The sequence below is a fragment of the Enhydra lutris genome, unplaced genomic scaffold (assembly GCF_002288905.1).
Source record: "Enhydra lutris kenyoni isolate GAN:26980312 unplaced genomic scaffold, ASM228890v2 scaffoldscaffold88, whole genome shotgun sequence".
Classification (NCBI taxonomy): domain Eukaryota; kingdom Metazoa; phylum Chordata; class Mammalia; order Carnivora; family Mustelidae; genus Enhydra; species Enhydra lutris.
The window spans coordinates 1,788,536-1,806,723 of NW_019154172.1; the positions used below are offsets into that span (position 1 = coordinate 1,788,536).

General features: G+C 55.1%; 1 protein-coding gene across 31 annotated transcripts; it reads left to right on the forward strand.

Annotated features, from left to right (window-relative positions):
- Positions 1 to 183: 183 nt before the first annotated feature.
- Positions 184 to 13,539, forward strand: LOC111161975 (CUGBP Elav-like family member 3). 31 transcript variants are annotated; one of them, XM_022526078.1, is made up of 14 exons: positions 184 to 328; positions 1,498 to 1,580; positions 6,705 to 6,763; positions 7,149 to 7,294; positions 7,433 to 7,512; positions 8,374 to 8,517; positions 8,692 to 8,833; positions 9,093 to 9,242; positions 9,602 to 9,667; positions 9,715 to 9,717; positions 9,932 to 9,993; positions 10,060 to 10,078; positions 10,347 to 10,430; positions 11,174 to 11,301. In XM_022526078.1, exons 1-14 carry the CDS (start codon positions 184 to 186, stop codon positions 11,299 to 11,301), a joined length of 1,311 nt encoding a protein of 436 aa, XP_022381786.1. The 31 variants fall into 31 exon arrangements, with proteins under 31 accessions (XP_022381786.1, XP_022381793.1, XP_022381795.1 ...); XM_022526085.1 differs by having other exon boundaries at positions 6,705 to 6,753; positions 7,166 to 7,294; positions 8,374 to 8,514; XM_022526087.1 differs by having other exon boundaries at positions 6,705 to 6,753; positions 7,169 to 7,294.
- The last annotated feature ends 4,649 nt before the right edge of the window (positions 13,540 to 18,188 follow it).

An 18,188-nucleotide genomic window follows, 5' to 3' on the forward strand; every position in this document is an offset into this window, starting at 1 on the left:
AACTCCCTGGGCCTCCTTTGTGTGAAGAGCTGCCCCTCTGCTCAGCACTGTGGTTGGGGGCCAAAGGGAAAGCCAGCCCCGGCTGGGCCCCGGCCCCCACCACTTGCCTCCTTGCTAGGCAACTTCCCCCTGGCCTTTGGGCCTCTCCCTGCTCCCCTCGGCCCCTCCTCCTGGGCCGCCCCAATGAAGGAGCCGGATGCCATCAAGCTGTTTGTGGGGCAGATCCCGAGGCATCTGGAGGAAAAGGACCTGAAGCCCATCTTCGAACAGTTTGGTCGGATCTTCGAGCTGACTGTCATCAAGGACAAGTACACCGGGCTGCACAAGGGTGAGGGGTCAGGCCAGGCTGGAGAGATGTCAGGGGTGGGAGGGGAGGCTGGGAGGAGGGGAAGCCAGCCTGGAGGGCTGGAGCAGCTGGAAAGGGCCAATGTGGAAGGAAAGAGTTCAGGGGCTAAGGAGTGGATGGAGGAGCTGGAAGAGAACAGCCAGGGTGAGCAGGGGACTCGGATGCAGGCCTTAGGATGGCCTCTTTAGGGGAAGAGTTGTGGAGGGGATGCAGAGATATGGACCCCAGAGATGAGAGGGTGATGTCGTGGATGAACTCAAAGGAGGATGGAGGACCAAGAGATCTGGTTTGGGAGATAAGGAGCCAGGCAGGGGTGTGTGTGTGTGTGTGTGTGTGTGTGTGTGTACGCACATGCGTGTGTGTGTGCGCATGCATGCACACTCGCCTGGGAATCTTAGTAGTCTCAGACACTATTGAGGTGGGGGTCACCCTGGCAAGAGTGGACATGGACTGGGCAGGGCAGCTCCAGGACCCAAGAGAGGGACCTGAGAAACAGGGTGTGGAGGACAGAGACTGGTATAGATCTGGGAAGTGTGGGGGTGGGAACTTGAGAGAGGCTGGCCAAGAGGCATTCCTTGGGCCTGTCCAAGGGCTGTGCACTCTTGCTAAGCAGGGTCAGGCTCCGGTCAGGACTTGGAGAGCTCCAGGCACTGTGGGTGGGGGTGGGGGGGCCCACTGCCTCCCCTGTCAGCTGGCCTAGGGACTTGCAGTGAACTGCTCTCCCTTTTCCTTCTCCTCTATCCCACTCTTCACCGTCCACCTGTCTCCCATGGAGTAGGAGAGAGATGAGGAAATAGGGAAAATGGGAGAGGAGAAGGGTGATGGGGACCAAGATGGAGGGAGGTAGAGGCAAAGGAGAAGGGGAAAAGAGGCCAGCAGAGGAAGAGAAAAACCACACTGCACACACTTGTCTGGCAACCACATGCCCCTTCTACTCCCACACAAAGCCCCCTCTCCCAACGACTCAGCCCAGAGACTCCCTGGGGCAAAATGTCTGGCCCCTCTCAGACACCTTCCCACTCCAGCGGCCAGAGAGGGGCAAGAAGAGAAAAGCCTCCCAGTCCTCAGTGTCATGGCTGGGGGGAGCCTTTTAGGGAGGGGATATCAGGGACTCACCCCCACCCCGTCTCTCTGCCCCTGCCCCTCCTCAGGATGTGCCTTCCTGACATACTGTGCCCGCGATTCAGCCCTGAAGGCCCAGAGCGCCCTGCACGAACAGAAGACGCTTCCAGGGGTGAGTCCCATATTCATAGGGCGCTCCTGAGAAGGGAGCAGGGGGCTCACCACCTTTCTGAGATACAGAACTCATTTCCTACCTCCTCTCATCACCAGGAGGCCCCCCTCTCCTTCTAACAGCCCTCTTTCTTGCTGGAGATGCATTCATTTCTTCTACCTGGAGAGAAGGAAGACAGCGGTTAGCAGAGCAAATGTGACCTTTGTAAAGAGCAGGTGCAGCCCCTTCTTCACTTTCCAGCCTGCTCATGGGACAACACTTAGAGAGCTTAGCTGGTTGTGAGGCATGGGGAGAGACTCCGGATACCAAGTGTGTGGCAAAGTAAGCAGGAGGCACCCAGGCACTCTTTTCTGGCTCTGGGGGTGGAATGTCTGACTGTGACTGGGACAGTGGGTACCTGTGGGACTAGCATCTCTGTGCGGGCTTCTGAGCTCTCAAAGACTCACCTCGTGTCTCCTAGGAAGAGTTTTGGGCATCAGGGTGGAGCAAAGCCCGGGGGGGCGTGGGCTGGGACAAGCAAGGGCACAGGCAGACATCATTGTGGAGGATCAAGTCTGACCCCCAAAGTGTGCCCAGGTCGGCAGGGGTGCCCTCCGGCATGGCCTCTCTCCTGAAAAGTCAGAGCTGTTTTTCTCTTCTTCTGAGATAGCTGTGCAGATTGTCCCAGGCCTGAGCTGGCAGGGATAGAGAATCTCAGGCTGCCTCCTGCCATGCAGCCTGGGGGGAAAGGTTGTGCCATTCTATTCCCATGTCTATGTGCTTCTGTTGTCTCCCACCCTCTGAGCCCCAGGAAGTAGTACTGAGAGCTAACCCCGTCCATCCCTCAGGCAAACATTTGCTGAGCCCGGCCTGGGTGCTGGAGACACACGTGTCATAGCCTCTACCCCTTCCCCTATGTGGGGCATGGAGAAAAAGGCTGATTCTCCATTCCTTCCTGGGAGGGAAGTAGACAAAACAGACGGGCAAAGAGGGTGGGGGCATCCAGGAAAATCAGAACTGCTTCAGTCACTCCCAACTTCGAACCTTCAGTAGGTCCGTGACCCATTCCCCCTGTGGCCCTCAACCCTTGAATGCACTTAAGAGAGCAAATCCCACAGTCAGACTGGCTTTCTCCCCTCCATCTCATCCTAGTTGGTGGCAAGGCACCAGAACAGCCCTGGCCTATGGCATTAAGGATCTGTGTGTGTTCGTGTGTGTGTGTGTGTGTGTGTGTGTGTGTGCGGTTGTGAGAGAGAGAGAGCAGGCTTGGGATCCGGGGAGCCTGTGTGTGCGCGTGCGTGTGCACATGTGTGCGCGTGCACCTGCCAGCCTGGCTGCGTGGGTGTGGGCACACGCTTCCCTGGGAAGCCTGGTTTCCATCACGTCACATTCCAACTTTCCTTTCTTTCTTTTCTCTGTGGAGACTCCTGACAATTCAGTAGTTTTCATCTTAGTCACAACATCTCTTCTTTTCCTGCCATCTTGCTAGGCAGGCACCTGGCCTGGGTCTGCCCCCTCCAGCTGTCTGTGCGCTCGGGCAGGCTCTGACTGTCAGGGTGCAGAGGGCTCTGCCCCCTCTTCCTGGAAAAAATATAGGCCCAGGGTGGCAGGTGAGGGAAGAGGGCTCCTGGTTAATGATTGTCTAGCCCCGCCCCTGAGTGAGCTCCCAGGTGACACTGAGGCCTCCACTTCGGCCTTTGCCTCTTGCCTCGGGGACAGGATCCAGATTGGCCTGACAGAGCCTCTAGTAGGAAACGGAGGGGGGAGGTCCTATCCTCCAAGGGGACCCTTGTGCTGGGGGCTTGGGGCGTCTAGGGGAGCAGATGTCTATGTCCAGGCTCTGCCTGACCCTTTGTATCCCCCAGATCTTTTCTCTGCCACCTGCGTTCCTGGCAGCATTGTTTCCTCAAATAGTCATTCAGTGTGTGTGTGTGTGTGTACGCACGCACGCACGCCTGTTTAGTGCATCCCCTCTGTGGGACGTTCTTCCTGCTGTCTAACCTCCCTCCACACCCTCCTAATACGACTTTTTTTTTTTTTTTTAAGATTTTATGTTTAAGTAATCTCTACTCCCAATGTGGGCCTCGAACTCACAACCCCAAGATCAAGAGTCACATGCTCCACCGACTGAGGCAGCCAGGTGCCCCAATATAGGCTCTTTTTTAATGTGAGCATTTAGCTCTCTCCTCTTCCTCCCCATCTCTGTCACCCCGAAATCTGCACGGTCCCGCTATATTAGGGTGATACTTTAGCTGCAGAGGAAGAATGGAGGCTGGACCTGTGGCTGCCAAGCCCCGTTTCCTTTTCTCTCCCCTGAGTGTTCCCAGGACAGGCTCTGCCTAAGGCCCGTGGATTCTTCCTGCAGGAGGGTGTGGCCTCCTGGAGGTGGTGGTGGGAGGGACTAATTCTGCCTAGCCTGCCCTACGCCCTCTCCTTAGGCCGAACTCCCACTCTGGGGCCATGGGCCCTGCCTGTTGGCTTGCTGTTGGGCCAGTGAATTTGGGCCCCGTGGAAAGGATCCATGTGTGGTCTGGGACACCGGGTGGAAGGGAGTCAGGAGCCAGGGGTGGCAGAGCAGCAGGCCTGTGTCCTCGGGAGAATTAGATTTTCTGGAAATAGGAGCGCTTCCTGGAAGTGAGGTCTTTGCTATTGGTGAGAAGGATAAGGGCCTTATGAGTGACCAAGTCAGTGGGGGAGCAGTCTGAGTGAGTATAAATAGCCTCCTCTTCTTTGGGAGGCCCTCAGGAGGGCTTATCACCTGGCTGGTGGTGGTTAGGGAAGAGAGGCACCGGAGCCTGGGTTGCCAGGTAAACAGGGCCCAGCTGGACTCAGGGGAGGGGGCAGGTGTGCAGGAGCTGAGCTAACAAAGACCGAGCTTCCCACAGGAAGTGCCAGGCCAAGAAGGAGAGCCGGGGCATGGGTTGGGGGGGGGGCTCTGAGGGAGGCTGTGTCGGGGACCTTCTGTCAACGTGACCTGCGCTGCAGCCTGTGCGCTTCTGTGTGTCTTTGTGTGAATCCCCATCAGCTGTGGATATTTATTGAGGTGCTATTTCTGTGCCTGGGAGCCCATGCAGTAAGGGAATGGCATCCTTTCTTTCTGGGTCTCAGGTTCCCCGCCCTTGCCTAGAGCCTCAGATCCCTAGGGGCATTTGGGAAAGGGATAGTGTCAACTCAAGAATTCCCTGATGCCATGGAGAGACCCTGGTGTAGAGTCTACGTCTTCTGTAGGAGGTGTGGCTGGGGCTGAGGTGCCCTTGCAGCCCTTCCCGATTGCTTTACACCGTGCTAAACTGAGCGCCCTGGGTGTCTAACCCCCACTCCCCCCCCGCCCACACACATCTCTCTCTCTCTTACACACACACACACACACACACACACATGCGGGTGCAAGCTCCTGAGGAGATTGAAACTCGATGGGATAATCCCAGATTGGTGGAGGATAAAGCTGGGGGCAGATTGGCTGGAGGATTTGGGTGACTGTTACCCACCTCCCCCCAGCCAGCTGCTCTTGGATCCATAAATGGGGGTGGGGCAGGACAGGAGTGTCCACTGAGGTGCAGCTTAGGTTTGATCCAGGCCTGGGGGGGCTCCCTCACCAGCAGAGTCCTGTCACACTGACTGGAATGGCTGGATACCAGGGTGGAGGGTCTGGTGTGAGAAGGGGCAAGGAGCCCACTACCAGTCCTGTACTTCTCTGTGTGAAGTGACGACACACGAGATCCCCAAAGGCTGGAACACTAGAGCTGAGGGGAACCTGATTCACCACCACCTGATCTGCCCCACTGTTTTACAGAGAAGAACATTGAGGCCCTGAGGAGAGAAGTGACTTGTCCAAGGTCACCCAGCTAGTGAATGGCAGGGCTAGTCCCTGAACCTGGATCTCCTGACCCCCAGTCCAGTGCCTTTCCTGAGGACACCCGTAGCTCTCCTCAGAATGTCAACAAATGGTTTCTTCTGTTTAATATTTTTGGTCACTGGAGCTAGGATGGCCCCTCAGTAGCAAAATATTTTCAGACACGAAATACTGAGTCCTTCCCCTCCCTCCAGTTCTGAAGATGCCCCCCGCCCCCAGTGAAGGAAATCAACCTGCAGAAGTCATTGCTAAGTCCCCTCACCAGGCAAGATCATGGAGAGGGGAACTGGGGGGTGTCTGCATTTTCACTGGAGACCGAACAAAGGGAGATGCTGCAGGAGTGAAGAGAAGGGAGAGCTCTGGAGGACTTCGGGGTACAGGGAGAATGTCAAAAGAGCATGGGACAGCAGTCCTTCCTTCGGAGCCCTCTCAGCTGTGAGACACCAAGGATTTGATCTGGAGGAGGAAGGCAGAGGAAGAAGGGACAGTGTGGCCCCTGCAGAGCCTGCTCAGCACGAATCAGGAAGCTTGTCCTGGGCCCCTCCCCCACCTCCCAGCCTCCTCCAAATCCTCCACCCCCAGCATACCCTGTTCTCACCCCCCCCCACTCCTTCTCCGGGTGTGTGGAGCTGCCGAAGTGATGACGTCACCGCGGTCGCCAGGGCAACGGGAGGGATAAATCAGGCTGAGTGGGCGGTTGCCATGGCGCGCATTCTCCCGTTGCCACGGAGACTGGGCATCTGCTCCCTTTGTGCTGCCCGAGTGCCTTCCCCCTGGGGTCAAGGGGTGTAGGGGGGCAGATAGAGAAGCAGACACACCTCTGGGGTCAGAAGGAAGTCGGGGCATCTGTGGGGTGTCCCTGGGTCGATAGTCTTCCTTGGGGCTGCTCACTGGAGAGGCCTCTCTTGCCCCTACTTTGTAAAATTAAGACAGCTCTTGCTGAATAGCCTCTTGGTTGGGCTCCATCTGGGGAGACAGGTCCTATGGGAAGTTCCATTCTCCCCCTAAAGAGAGCATCACTTGTCCCTGGCCAAGTCACCTGGGGCTTCACCGGGGCCTGGAGTGGGCCCAGGAGCATCCTCCTAGATATCCTGACCTCCCACTGCCTCTAATCTCCCCTGGGTCCTAATCCTAAACAAGATTAGGCCCATCCCTTCCTTCCCATCAGCAGTTTAGGGCCTGGGGCTTGCTTCCTCTAGCCTCTCTGCAGGTCCCGGCCTGGGGAGAGGGGGGTGGCTCTTGTTGGGTTCAGAGGAGGTCCCCAGCAGTTGCCTTCTCTTCTCTCCTTTTAGATGAACAGGCCAATCCAGGTCAAGCCGGCCGACAGCGAGAGCCGAGGAGGTAGGTTCTGTACCCTTGGGCTTGGGACTCAGGCCCAGGGCTTAGAGTAACTGAGGGGCAGTCTCTCTTGAGGAAGGAGATCTGAGAATTCCAAAGGGTTCCCGGTCAAGGTGGGGGTTGTTGTCAGAGGGGATGTCATCTAGCCCATTGTAGAGATGGCCAAACTGAAGCCCAGAGAAAAGTGCAAGCCCTTCAGAACTGGGCTGAGCACCCTATGTAACTGTATCCCATTTCCCCCAAAATCACTGGCGTCACTGCTAGTAGCCTTAGTCTCAGGGTGAGGGGAGTACCTGGAGCTCCAGGGAGTTGCCAAAGGTGAAGGGCAGGATTTGTGCCTATCCTGGCGGGAATAGAGTGGGGAAAGTAGCCAGGGAGCCCTGAACATGCCCCTTGTCCTGTGCCTTACCCCCAGAAGACCGGAAGCTCTTTGTGGGGATGCTAGGGAAGCAGCAGACAGATGAGGACGTCAGGAAGATGTTCGAGCCTTTTGGGACCATAGACGAGTGCACTGTGCTCCGGGGGCCAGATGGCACCAGCAAAGGTACCCAGTGGCTCCCCCTTCCCCAGACGGGCCCTCTGGCCTTTCTGCTCCTTTCCCCTTGGCTCTCTGGTGACAGCAACGTTGGGGGCCCCTGAGGGTGAGCACTCACCCTTTCCTCCTTGCTCTCGGATGCTGTAGGCTGCGCCTTTGTCAAGTTCCAGACCCACGCCGAGGCCCAAGCGGCCATCAACACCCTTCACAGCAGCCGGACCCTGCCGGTGAGCACCCCCACATTCACATTTCAGATGACATCCCCCCACCTCTGACCCCTCACCTCCAGCCCACAGGCCTTGCCCTCCTCTCCAGCCTCCTCCACTCCTCAAGCCTCCCCATCTCCTATCTCTTTGCCCACCTTCCTGTACCCCCCACCTTCCCTGGCTGGGCGTTGGAACACTTGCTTAGAGGCCTCACATGCCCTCTGCACATTAGCCCTGGGCCAACTGACCGTGCTCGTGGGGGGCTCTCCAGCAGAGTGTGTTTCTCAGATGGACCTACCTGACTCTGAAGCTCCCTCAGCAGAGGCTGGGCAAGCGATTAGCTGGGCCTTGGCCGAGAGGATGCACCACTGAATAGAGAATTGCATTCTAGAGTACAGAATTCTGCAAAATCTCCGCACATGTTTCTTGGGTTTGGTTTTTATTTAGCTCGAGGTGGTATTAAAACTTGAGGGTTCATGCTCTGAGCATCCACCACGAGGGTCAGGGTGTGGGGGTGGGCATCGTGGTGTGGGGGCTGGGGCAGCTAGATGGGATGACCAGCCTGAGATTAAATATTGGCTGGGGATGATTTCCGGCTTGGAATCCTTACGGAGAAGCCAGAGGCGCCCTTCTGATTTCAGTAGGCCATTCCCTTTCCAAACATGTGCCTTCAAGTTCCTCAACTTTTTGTAGCCTCTCGCCCATCCCGGCACAGGGGGAGGCTGGGATGAAAATCTTCTCATTGGACAGAGGCGCCCTGATGGCTGTCCTCCCCAAGAGGCCAAACCTGGAGGGATGGACCCGAGGCCGGGCCTTGAGGGTTCTGAGCAGGAGAGGTCCCGACTCCTCTGTCCCTCTAACCGCCACGTGGCCCCTGCCCAGGGTGCCTCATCCAGCCTGGTGGTGAAGTTTGCCGACACGGAGAAGGAGCGAGGTCTCCGCCGCATGCAGCAGGTGGCTACCCAGCTGGGCATGTTCAGCCCCATCGCCCTGCAGTTTGGAGCCTACAGCGCCTACACCCAGGCCGTGAGCACTGACCCCCGGGGGCCTGGGCTGGGCCCCTCCCCACCTCCTCCTGGCCTCCAGGACCTGCCCCCACCCTTCCAGTGCCACGGTTCGTGGCTGGGAGGGGAGCCAGGCTGGGCATGGGGGTGGGGGGGAAGGACCCGGCCCCACTGTCCTCTCCTCCCCTCCCTCCAGCTGATGCAGCAGCAGGCAGCCCTGGTGGCGGCTCACAGTGCCTACCTCAGCCCCATGGCCACCATGGCCGCCGTGCAGATGCAGCACATGGCCGCCATCAATGCCAATGGCCTCATTGCCACCCCCATCACCCCATCCTCAGGTAAAGCCCAGGGTAGGCAGGCCGGGTTGGGCTGGGCACAAGTGGGACAGGTCAGTGTGTGTGTGGTGGGGAGGGGACGTAGGGCACTGCTCAGGGAAGCCAGAGGGGCTGGGAGGAACTCAGGGGCAATAGAGTGGCCTGCTTCCTCCCTAATGCCTGCAGCCTTGCTGACTGGTTCTCTGCGTTTGTTTGTGTGTGTGTGTGTGTGTGTGTGTGTGTCCGCTCCTCTGCTCTGTCCCTGTCGCTTTCTCCTCCCCAGGAACCAGCACCCCTCCTGCCATCGCCGCCACGCCCGTCTCGGCAATCCCTGCTGCCCTGGGCGTCAACGGCTACAGCCCGGTGCCCACCCAGCCCACCGGGCAACCTGCCCCTGATGCTCTGTATCCCAACGGGGTTCACCCCTACCCAGGTGGGGGTCTCTGCCTGCCCCCCTCTCTCCCCAGCAGCTATCAAAGCCACCACTCCCACTGCCCACAGACAGCTGTGGTGCACCCTCCCTCTGCAGGCCTCAGGGTCATAAGGTGCTTTCTCTGCTCTGGCATCCTTGGCCTCAGAGGCTCCTGCCCATTCTCAGCCAGGGAAGCTGAGGCTTAGAGAAGTCCGGGGTTGCACAGGCAGTCAGACTCCACGCTCTGCGCTCTTCCCGCCACCCTGTGCCTTTGCGTGCTATCCTGTCACACCCCGCGCCCTGGGAGGCTGTGTTCCCCACCTGCATGGCCTTTGCTCTGCGTCCTCCCCCTCCCTCACAGTTGGTGCTGCTCTCCCCAGCCCAGAGCCCCGCAGCACCTGTGGACCCCCTGCAGCAGGCCTACGCAGGGATGCAGCACTACACAGGTGAGGAGCCCAGGGCCCTTGACAGGAGGGACAGCGAGGGAGAGAAGCTGGTCTTCCAGGCACCCTGCCCTGCCAGCCACCCCCTGGGGCTTCCTGATGGGTCCCATGGGTCCTACGTTAGGGGCAGTATACCCAGAGTTCAAGGGCCTGTCCACCCCACTGGCCTGGGCTAGGCGGAGGGAGACAGGGCTGGCCAGAGGGCCCCGGGGGCCAGGGGAGTCCCGAGACCCCCACTAGCTCTCCGTTCTCCCACCGCCCCCCCAGCAGCCTACCCAGCAGCCTACAGCCTGGTCGCACCTGCGTTCCCGCAGCCTCCCCCAACCCTGGTCGCCCAGCAGCCCCCACCTCCTCCCCAGCAGCAGCAGCAGCAGCAACAGCAGCAGCAACAGCAGCAGCAGCAGCAACGGGAAGGTGCGGCCTGGGCGCCCTTCTCCTGGCCCAGAGCTTTCAGGGAGAGGAGCGCCCTGGTCCTGGGCTGGGGACTCCCTGTTGCCTGCTCCAAGCCTGACTCTGGCCCTATGTGTGGGAAGAAAGCGAGTGGGGATGAGGTGTCTGGCGCCCTGGCCTGCATGTGGGGGCTGGGATGGGAGGGTCCCCCCCCCCCAGGGCCTGTTTTCCGTGGGGCCCTTGCCCTGTGTTTCCCAATTCCTGAGCTCTTCCTCTGTCTGCTGCCATCCAGGCCCTGACGGCTGCAACATCTTCATCTACCACCTGCCCCAGGAGTTCACGGACTCAGAAATCCTCCAGATGTTTGTCCCCTTTGGCCACGTCATCTCAGCCAAAGTCTTTGTTGACCGGGCCACCAATCAGAGCAAGTGTTTTGGTAAGACTGTGGTGATCCAAAAGATAAAATACGGTACATTTTTGCCAAACTCCAAATATGGATAAGATATGAGACATTTAAAGGCATTTATGGTCACAGTGGGCCCAAATTTTGAAATCCAGATTATCCAAGGTCAGAAGGAACCTTTCTTATACCCTCGGCATGCCATACCAGCTGCTGTCCAGCTCTTCCTCCAAAACCTGCAACTTCACCTTTTCTCCTTGAGCACTGGTCAAATTCATGCTCCCCAAGGTCTGGAAGAGTCTCAGGAACGGGATGTTTGGTTTTCAAAAGGAAAGTTTAGGGAGTGGAGTCTTTTGCCTTCATGTCTTTGAAAAGTTGCTTCAGGGGAGAAGGAGCCTTGTCCTCCCTGCTTGAGAAGTCACAAAGGGCCAGAAGTGGTCTGTGTTTTCAGAAGGCAGGTTCAGAGTTATCCAGGCTGAGGAAGGGGCTGCCCTTCAGAGAGTGCTGGAAAGAATGTCCAAGAGCATGTTGAGTGGCTGCACTGCGTTTCCTCAGCCTGTCAATCAGCAGCTCCCCATCAAATGCCTGCTGTGTGCCAGGCCCTCAGGATCCTGGGAGGAAGGGAGGTGGGGCAGCAGGGAACCAAGGAGCAAGTTCTGGTCCTAAGCACAGGCAAGTGAGGTGGGGTTGGGCTGGGCCTTATGCCCCTCTCACCTCAGGCTTTGTGAGTTTCGACAATCCGGCCAGTGCCCAGGCTGCCATCCAGGCCATGAACGGTTTCCAGATTGGCATGAAGCGCCTCAAAGTCCAGCTAAAGCGGCCTAAGGATGCCAACCGGCCCTACTGAGGGCCCCCAGGTGGGTCTTGCTCCCATCCTGTGACCTCTTCAGCTCCCTCACACAGAAGCCAGGGCCCTCACTTGGACTGCCCCCACCCCATGCTCCCCTAGCCTCAGGGATGCCCAACCCACCGCCGCCTGACTCTGTGCACTTGAAGCTGGGGTCTGGTATAGTTCTTTCTGCTGTCACCCTTTCAGTCACTTTCTGCTGTCACCTTTCAGTCACCTGAGTCATTCTGTCTCTCTCTCTCACACACATACATACACCTGTGTGTGTGTGTGCGTGCGTGCGTACACACACACACACACACACACACACACACTGTGACCCCAGAGAGAGCCAAGTCTGTCTAGATCTGTGTCCACTTCCCAGGTCTTTCTCAGAATCTGGTGTCATTTGTCTGGTCAGTGTCTATGTGTTTGTGTGTGTCTCTCTTTTTTGTTTTCCTTTGGGTCAGAGTAGATTTAGGGGAGTAGAGTTGGGGAAGTAAGGGGGCTGGTGTAGGATACTGGAGGGTTCTAGAATCGTGGCTCCTGGAATATCTATCCTCCTGAGAGGTGGGGACATTAGACCCTCAGCACCCTGGACCCCACGTAGTATAGACCCTGGGCTCTTGTACAGTATAGACCCATGGGACAGTGCAGAGTGCACAGAACAGACTCGGGGAAGTCCAAGTTTCAGGCCTACCAGGAGCAGCTTTGGTTTAGGTGGAGACGGCTAAAATGCTGGACTGCCTGAATTTCACAAAATGGGTCCCCTCCACCCAACTGCCGTCACCACTTTAGCCTCATGGCCACAGAGCTGTGAGCTTTGGTGACTTTTGTGTTTGTTTAATCTCCTTTGGACCAAACCCCTGAAAAAACACAACCCAAGAACAATACCCACATTTTCTGTTTCTCCCCCTTTCCCCCCCAATCCTGGCTGCTTAACTCCCCCCACCCTGGGGGCCCCCCCAGCCCAGGGCCCGTGTCCATTGTCGGCCGAAGCCCCCATCCCCGGACCCCTGCTCCGGGCCCCTGTAAGTTGCATGGAACGAGCGTGTTGTCTTTGGAGCCGATTGTTTGTTCTTTGGGGAGGGGGCCGCGGAGGGAAGCGCCCCTCAGCCCAGGGTCAGGGCCGGGGGCAGCTCGCGGGACGTGCTTGGTCAACAGTGGTTGGTGACTGTGGTCTGTGTTCTGTGCATTTCTCTCTTGCTTTCTTTGTTCCTTTCTGAAAAGGAATGAGAGCACTCTCTAGGGACTGGGGGTCTCAGCCCCCAAGTCTGCAGCCCTAAGCCCCATTCCAGGTCCTAGCCTGGCCACCTTGCTCTTCCTCCAGGTGTCTGTCTGTCCACTGCCCCTTCTCCTTTCTCTTAGCTATCTCTGCCTGCCTGCCTGTTGTCTCACTCCTTTGCTTTGTCCCCTCCAGTCCCTGTCTCTCTGTCTTCCAGCCTTTCTCTCTCTCACGGGCTGTGTAAATATCTCCTTCTGGATATCCTTTGGTTTCCTGTATCATGGGCCCTCTCCCTCCCATCTCCTCCATCACTGCCCCTCGTCCAACAGCTGGGGGGGGCTCTGTCTGGACTGAGGCCTTTCTGATGACCTGCTTTCCCCAAGCGGCCCCATCCTATCCTGCGTCAGCCAGCCCAGCTACTTCTTCCTTGGCAGGGCCTGTGACCTGCATTGGCTGTGCCTTCCCTACAGCTTCACCCATGTCTCCTTACTTCACAGGTCTGGAGACATCAGAGGAAGGGGCACCACACCCTTCTCCCCACGTCTGGTCCCAGCCCTCTCTGCACACCTGCCCGGGGCCTCGATGGGGCTCTGGGGGCAAAAGCTGCTTCACAGCCCTGGGGAACAGGACACCGGCCCACTCCCACCACCCTGCCCCTCCTGAAGGGCCTGTTTCCTCCCAGGCCCTTTTGGCCTTTGTGAGGGAGCAAGGGACAAGCTCAAAGGCTCTGGGCTATCTGCCTTCTGCTGGGGTTCTTGTGGTGACCTTCTGTGCCCAGCTTTCGCACTTGCCTCCCCCACCAGCGGGCCTGTGGCCCCCAGGAGGACAGAGGGGCCTCCCATAAGCTCCCCACCTCACCTTCACCCCAGCCTCTTCCCCACATTAGGGGTTTCTCAGAAGCTGGTTCTCACACTCCCTGCCACCCTCAGCTAGAGGTAGGATATCCCTGAACCCTGGGCTCCCAGCCCTAAAACTCACTGCCTCCCCCATGGGCCCCCTCTAAGGAGGGTGTGGGGGAGCCCTGAGGGCTGCCTCTCCACCAGTCAGCCACAGAGACCCTCCTCCTTTCATGAGGAAAAGACCTCCCCCAAAACCCCTAAAAATGTTTACAGTCTCTGCTGGTCCCCTCCGTGTAAATACCACTACCACCCGTGCGTTATCCAGCCCGGCCCGGCCCGGACGCTGCCATCTCTCTTTCTGGGAGTTTAGACAATGTTTCCCTTGGATTTTTTCTCTCTCTTGATTTCTCCCTTTGCTTTGGGGGTAATTGGGTATATGGGAGGAGGGGTGTGGGGAGGGGTTACAGGGGTTTATTACCTGATCATTTTCTTTAGGAAGAGGTTTTAGGGGAAAGAAACGGGTGGGGGGCGGTGGGAGTGGTAAGGGGAGACTGGGGAGTCCATTTCAGACACTTCTCTATGCTTAACTTATTTATTTATTGCATTTTACTTTTAAAGAGTTGGTCTTTTCTGTCTAAATAAAGAAAAAAGTTTAAAAGCATCAAATAAGAGTCTTGGAAAGTTGAGGGTAGGGGATTTTGTGCACTGGGGAGGGGAGGAAGGCGGGTGGTGGGGGAGGTTTGGGAGAGAGACCTGTCAGGAGGGTCCAAGACCTTTGAGCTCGTACAGGTCTTAACTATAACTTCATGATCCCATTCTTCCACCCTTCCTTGGGGCTTAATCCTGGAATGCTCTGCAGCACTAGGCACAGAGGGAAGAAAGCAGGTCAGCAGGCCTTTCTTGTATCCAGCCCTGTCCCCCTGAAGGCTGGGGACTTGAGTCTCACATTCCTGGTCTCCATTTCTCCCTTGTTTGTGGGGGTGAGCTGTCCCTACACCCATCAGTGGGATACAGGGAGCTAAACTTTTGCTCTGCGATTCTGTTACAGGCCCTTTATGTACATTTCCTCCCTTAACCTCCCAACAACTCTGTGAGGCAGGATATAATTTTATAGACAGGTTAAATAAAAAGGGCTTGGGAGGGTAACTAATTTACCCAGAATCACAAAGCTACGAAGGGATGGCTGCAGGAAGGAGGCCCAATATGTCAGACTCCAAAGCCCATGATTCTCTCATCAGGAAGGCCCAATTACCCGTTCTTTGACCCAAAGCAGAGATCCCAACAAATACCAAGCAGGCTGTGGCAGTGAGTCCCATCATGCAGAAGGTGGACTGCATGAGCCCTGAGGTCCCTCTGCTTTGGGTCTTCTTTTTATTCTTCTCTGTGAACTACCTTAGGGTTGGGTTCAGGGAGCTCACATGGGCTCACACGGGAGTAGTGTGTGACTTCACAGCATCTCGGCCACTTGATTTTAGCAGCAACCTGCTATCCCACCCTCATTATGCCCCCTACTTTAAACTTGCTTACCTTCCAGCCCATCTAGCCTTAGGCCAGGGCCATCCCAGCTGAGCACATGGATGTGGCTCCTCACCACCCGCCCCCACATCGGCCCCATACTTTGGCCTTCTCTTAAACTGCTCCAAACTGAGTAGTAAAAAGAAAAGCAACGTGTGAAGTACAATAGAAACATATCTGTGGATATTCTTTCAGGGAAAAGAGTCTCTTAGCTTGGCAGAGATCAGGGATGGGGCCTTACTCAGAAGAGAATCAGGCAGGAACATCTGAAATCTCGAATGAGGTGTGTGTGTGTGTGTGTTCACAGACAGGCAGAAGTGTGTGTAAGGACAGCAGGAGTTGGTATCAACACCAGGAATTCTCCCTTGAAGTGTCTCGTTTGTGTCCTCACCACAGTTTCTGGGTCAGGACAGAAAGATGGAAGGTGAATTTTAGACCAAAGAGCGTCTCCCAAAGTGTTATACTGGTGGTTTCTCCTGGGATGGAGGAGTGGGGAGGCAAAAGACTCCCAAAATCTCCTCCTCCTGGTATCCTCCCTGATCACAGGCAGCCCCTCGACAAACACTGAAGATTACTTATTGTTATTGCTCACTGCTGTGCCCCTCCCTGCAAGACTGTCACCACATTTTCTCCGGAGAAGCAGTAGATATAAGTAAAGTTAAAGGATGAAGAGGGAAACACAAGGGCGGTCTTTTGGGGGACAGGAAACATTTTGGGGCAGGGATTTTCCAGGTCCTTTTTTTTTTTTTTTTTAAGATTTTATTCATTTGATAGAGATCACAAGTAGGCTGAGAGGCAGGCAGAGAGAGAGGAGGAAGCAGGCTCCCCACTGAGCAGAGAGCCCAATGTGGGGCTCGATCCCAGGACCCTGGGATCATGACTGGAGCTGAAGGCAGAGGCTTAACCCACTGAGCCACCCAGGCACCCCTTTCTAGGTCCTTTTTAAAAATTATTTTAATTCTAGTATAGTTAACAGTGTTATATTAGTTTCTGGTATACAATATAGTGAATCAGTAATTCCATACATCACCCAGTGCTCACCATCTCCAGGCACTTTGATGGGAAAACGTAGGACACTTAGGGTCAGAAAAGGAAGTCCTGAACTTGTACCTGTATAAACAGATTTCTTAGGCATCATATTAGCTTCAAATATAGTAAGGAGGGTATAAAGGAGGGTAGTTCTGTTAGCTCCCAAAGTTCACTACCACCTCTTCTGAGCAGGAGAGGTCTGAGCAATAACAAAATGAGAAAGCAGAGGAAATAAGAAATGAGAACAATAGGATCCCCTAAGTCAGACCAAGCAGAATGAAACTCAGCTGCTGCTTCTAAAATGATCAAGTTACTGTTCCAATGTTAATGGCAGCATAAAGAGAAGGGAATGGGAAAAGAACTTAAGGCAGAAGAGTGGAGCTGACAGATTAATAGCAGGGATTGGGAGAAGCCTTCCATTTATAGAAACAAAAACAAGACATTTAGAAAAATATCCACAGTTAGGGGGCTCTAGGGACAACAGTGTGGCCAGGAAAAGCCCTGGATAATTCTTCCAATGTACCCCCATGCCCTGGCCATATTTTGAGAGCTTAGAAATGCACAAACGATATGCAAAGTGTTTCCATTTCCTCAGGGGAGACGGGGCACAGCCTGTCTGACTTACATGGTTTCCTTTGTCTTTTCACTCTTCCTGCTAAAATGCCAAAGCCAGTCTTGGCTTCTAGTATATGTGACTGCAGGCATTTCCGCTCATGGCCAAGACTCACTCTTTTCTCCAAGTCTGACAACTTTGAGTTACCCTGAGCCAAGAGTCGAGTCCTTCGAAGATTCCCATTCTCTGGGCCTTCTCTGGATCTACTTTCCTGAGTAATCAGGCAGGCTCCTCTTGCCCCCCACAAACTGGGTCTCTCTCTAATATACTGTATCCTCTCATCCACTCGATGAGAATGACTCCCAGCTGTTTCTAACTGAACTTCTGTTCTGAACTCACTCTGGGTCGCGCCTTCCTCCCTCGGTCTTCCTTAAGAGTGTCTAGCACCACTATTGCCGTCTCACGCCTCCTATCCAATCCAACTGCAAAGCCCTACTTGTCTTCTCTCTCAAATATATTGTTGACCTACACATATCTGTCTCTCCGTCTCCATGGCCACAAAGTCCAAAGTCACCCTCGTACCACCAGAGCCCTCTGGTGAGTTCTCCCGTTTCTGTGGTTCCCTTCCTGCCCTCCTCCAACCTGTTCTCATAGAAGCCTTCTACAGATACATCCACAGGCAGATGCTGAGTCTGTCCTTCACCTTGTTTACCACTGTATCCCCATCAGCCTCAAAAGCGCCCAGAACATTAGGTGTTCAACAAATAATTACGAAGTAACTGCTAGATGCCTATGTATCTAGATTTCTCACCCATGCCTAAATCATAATAGGTCCAAAGCTAAAACATTTTCTCCCTGTTTCAACTCCTAAATATTTCTATTTTCTAGCCACCTATTCATGAAACCTCAGGAGTCTTTTACTCCTGACACATGCATTCAATGTTATTTAATCACAAGATATTACTTCCACATTTTTTTCCCTCACATCCGTGTCCCTCCTTTCAATGATCACTGCCTCCACTTACCAACTAACCATAACAGTGTCCTAATTGAGCCTTCTGTATGTATTTGGAAGTACCAGTTTCTAAACTGCCCCTGATCCAAAAAACAACAAAAAAAATTTTTTTTTAATGTAGAACTCCTCACCCTGGCATCCAAGGCTCTCCAAACCTCATCTTTTGTCTTATTCCTACACATCCCTAAGTTCTAATCAAATAGGACTACTCATTGTTCATCTGGACATGTTTGATCCTTTCCCTCCCCCAGTGGCTTTCCATTCCCAATTATAAGTGTCAGGCACATAATAGCTCAATTAACGTCTATGGAAAAACTTTCTTGTTGAAATCCTGCTTGTCCTACATGGTTCACCTTAAACACCACTTTCTTCACAAAGATTTCCTTAGTTGATTTCTTTCTTTCTTTTTTTTTTAATTTACTTGACAGAGATCACAAGAAGGCAGAGAGGCAGGCAGAGAGAGAGAGGAGGAAGCAGGCTTCCCGCAGAGCAGAGAGCCCGATGCAGGGCTCCATCCCAGGACCCTGGGATCATGACCTGAGCTGAAGGCAGAGGCTTTAACCCACTGAGCCACCCAGGCACCCCTCCTTAGTTGATTTCATCCAGAAGTCTTTTTTCCTCCCCTCTTCTTCCTAATCCTTATGGTACTTCAACCTTCCACTGCCATGTACCCTCATTCATGAATCTCTGTTCTCTGCTGGGCTAAAAGCGGGAACAATGCCTCTTTTCCTT

Bases quoted from the DNA above. Each gene is read 5' to 3' on its own strand.
- LOC111161975 (XM_022526076.1), top strand. From the start codon at position 184: ATGAAGGAGCCGGATGCCATCAAGCTGTTTGTGGGGCAGATCCCGAGG. The intron at 1,581-6,704 runs GTGAGTCCCATA...CTCTCCTTTTAG, and splicing joins AACAGAAGACGCTTCCAGGG to ATGAACAGGCCAATCCAGGT. The intron at 6,754-7,165 runs GTAGGTTCTGTA...CCTTACCCCCAG, and splicing joins CGACAGCGAGAGCCGAGGAG to AAGACCGGAAGCTCTTTGTG.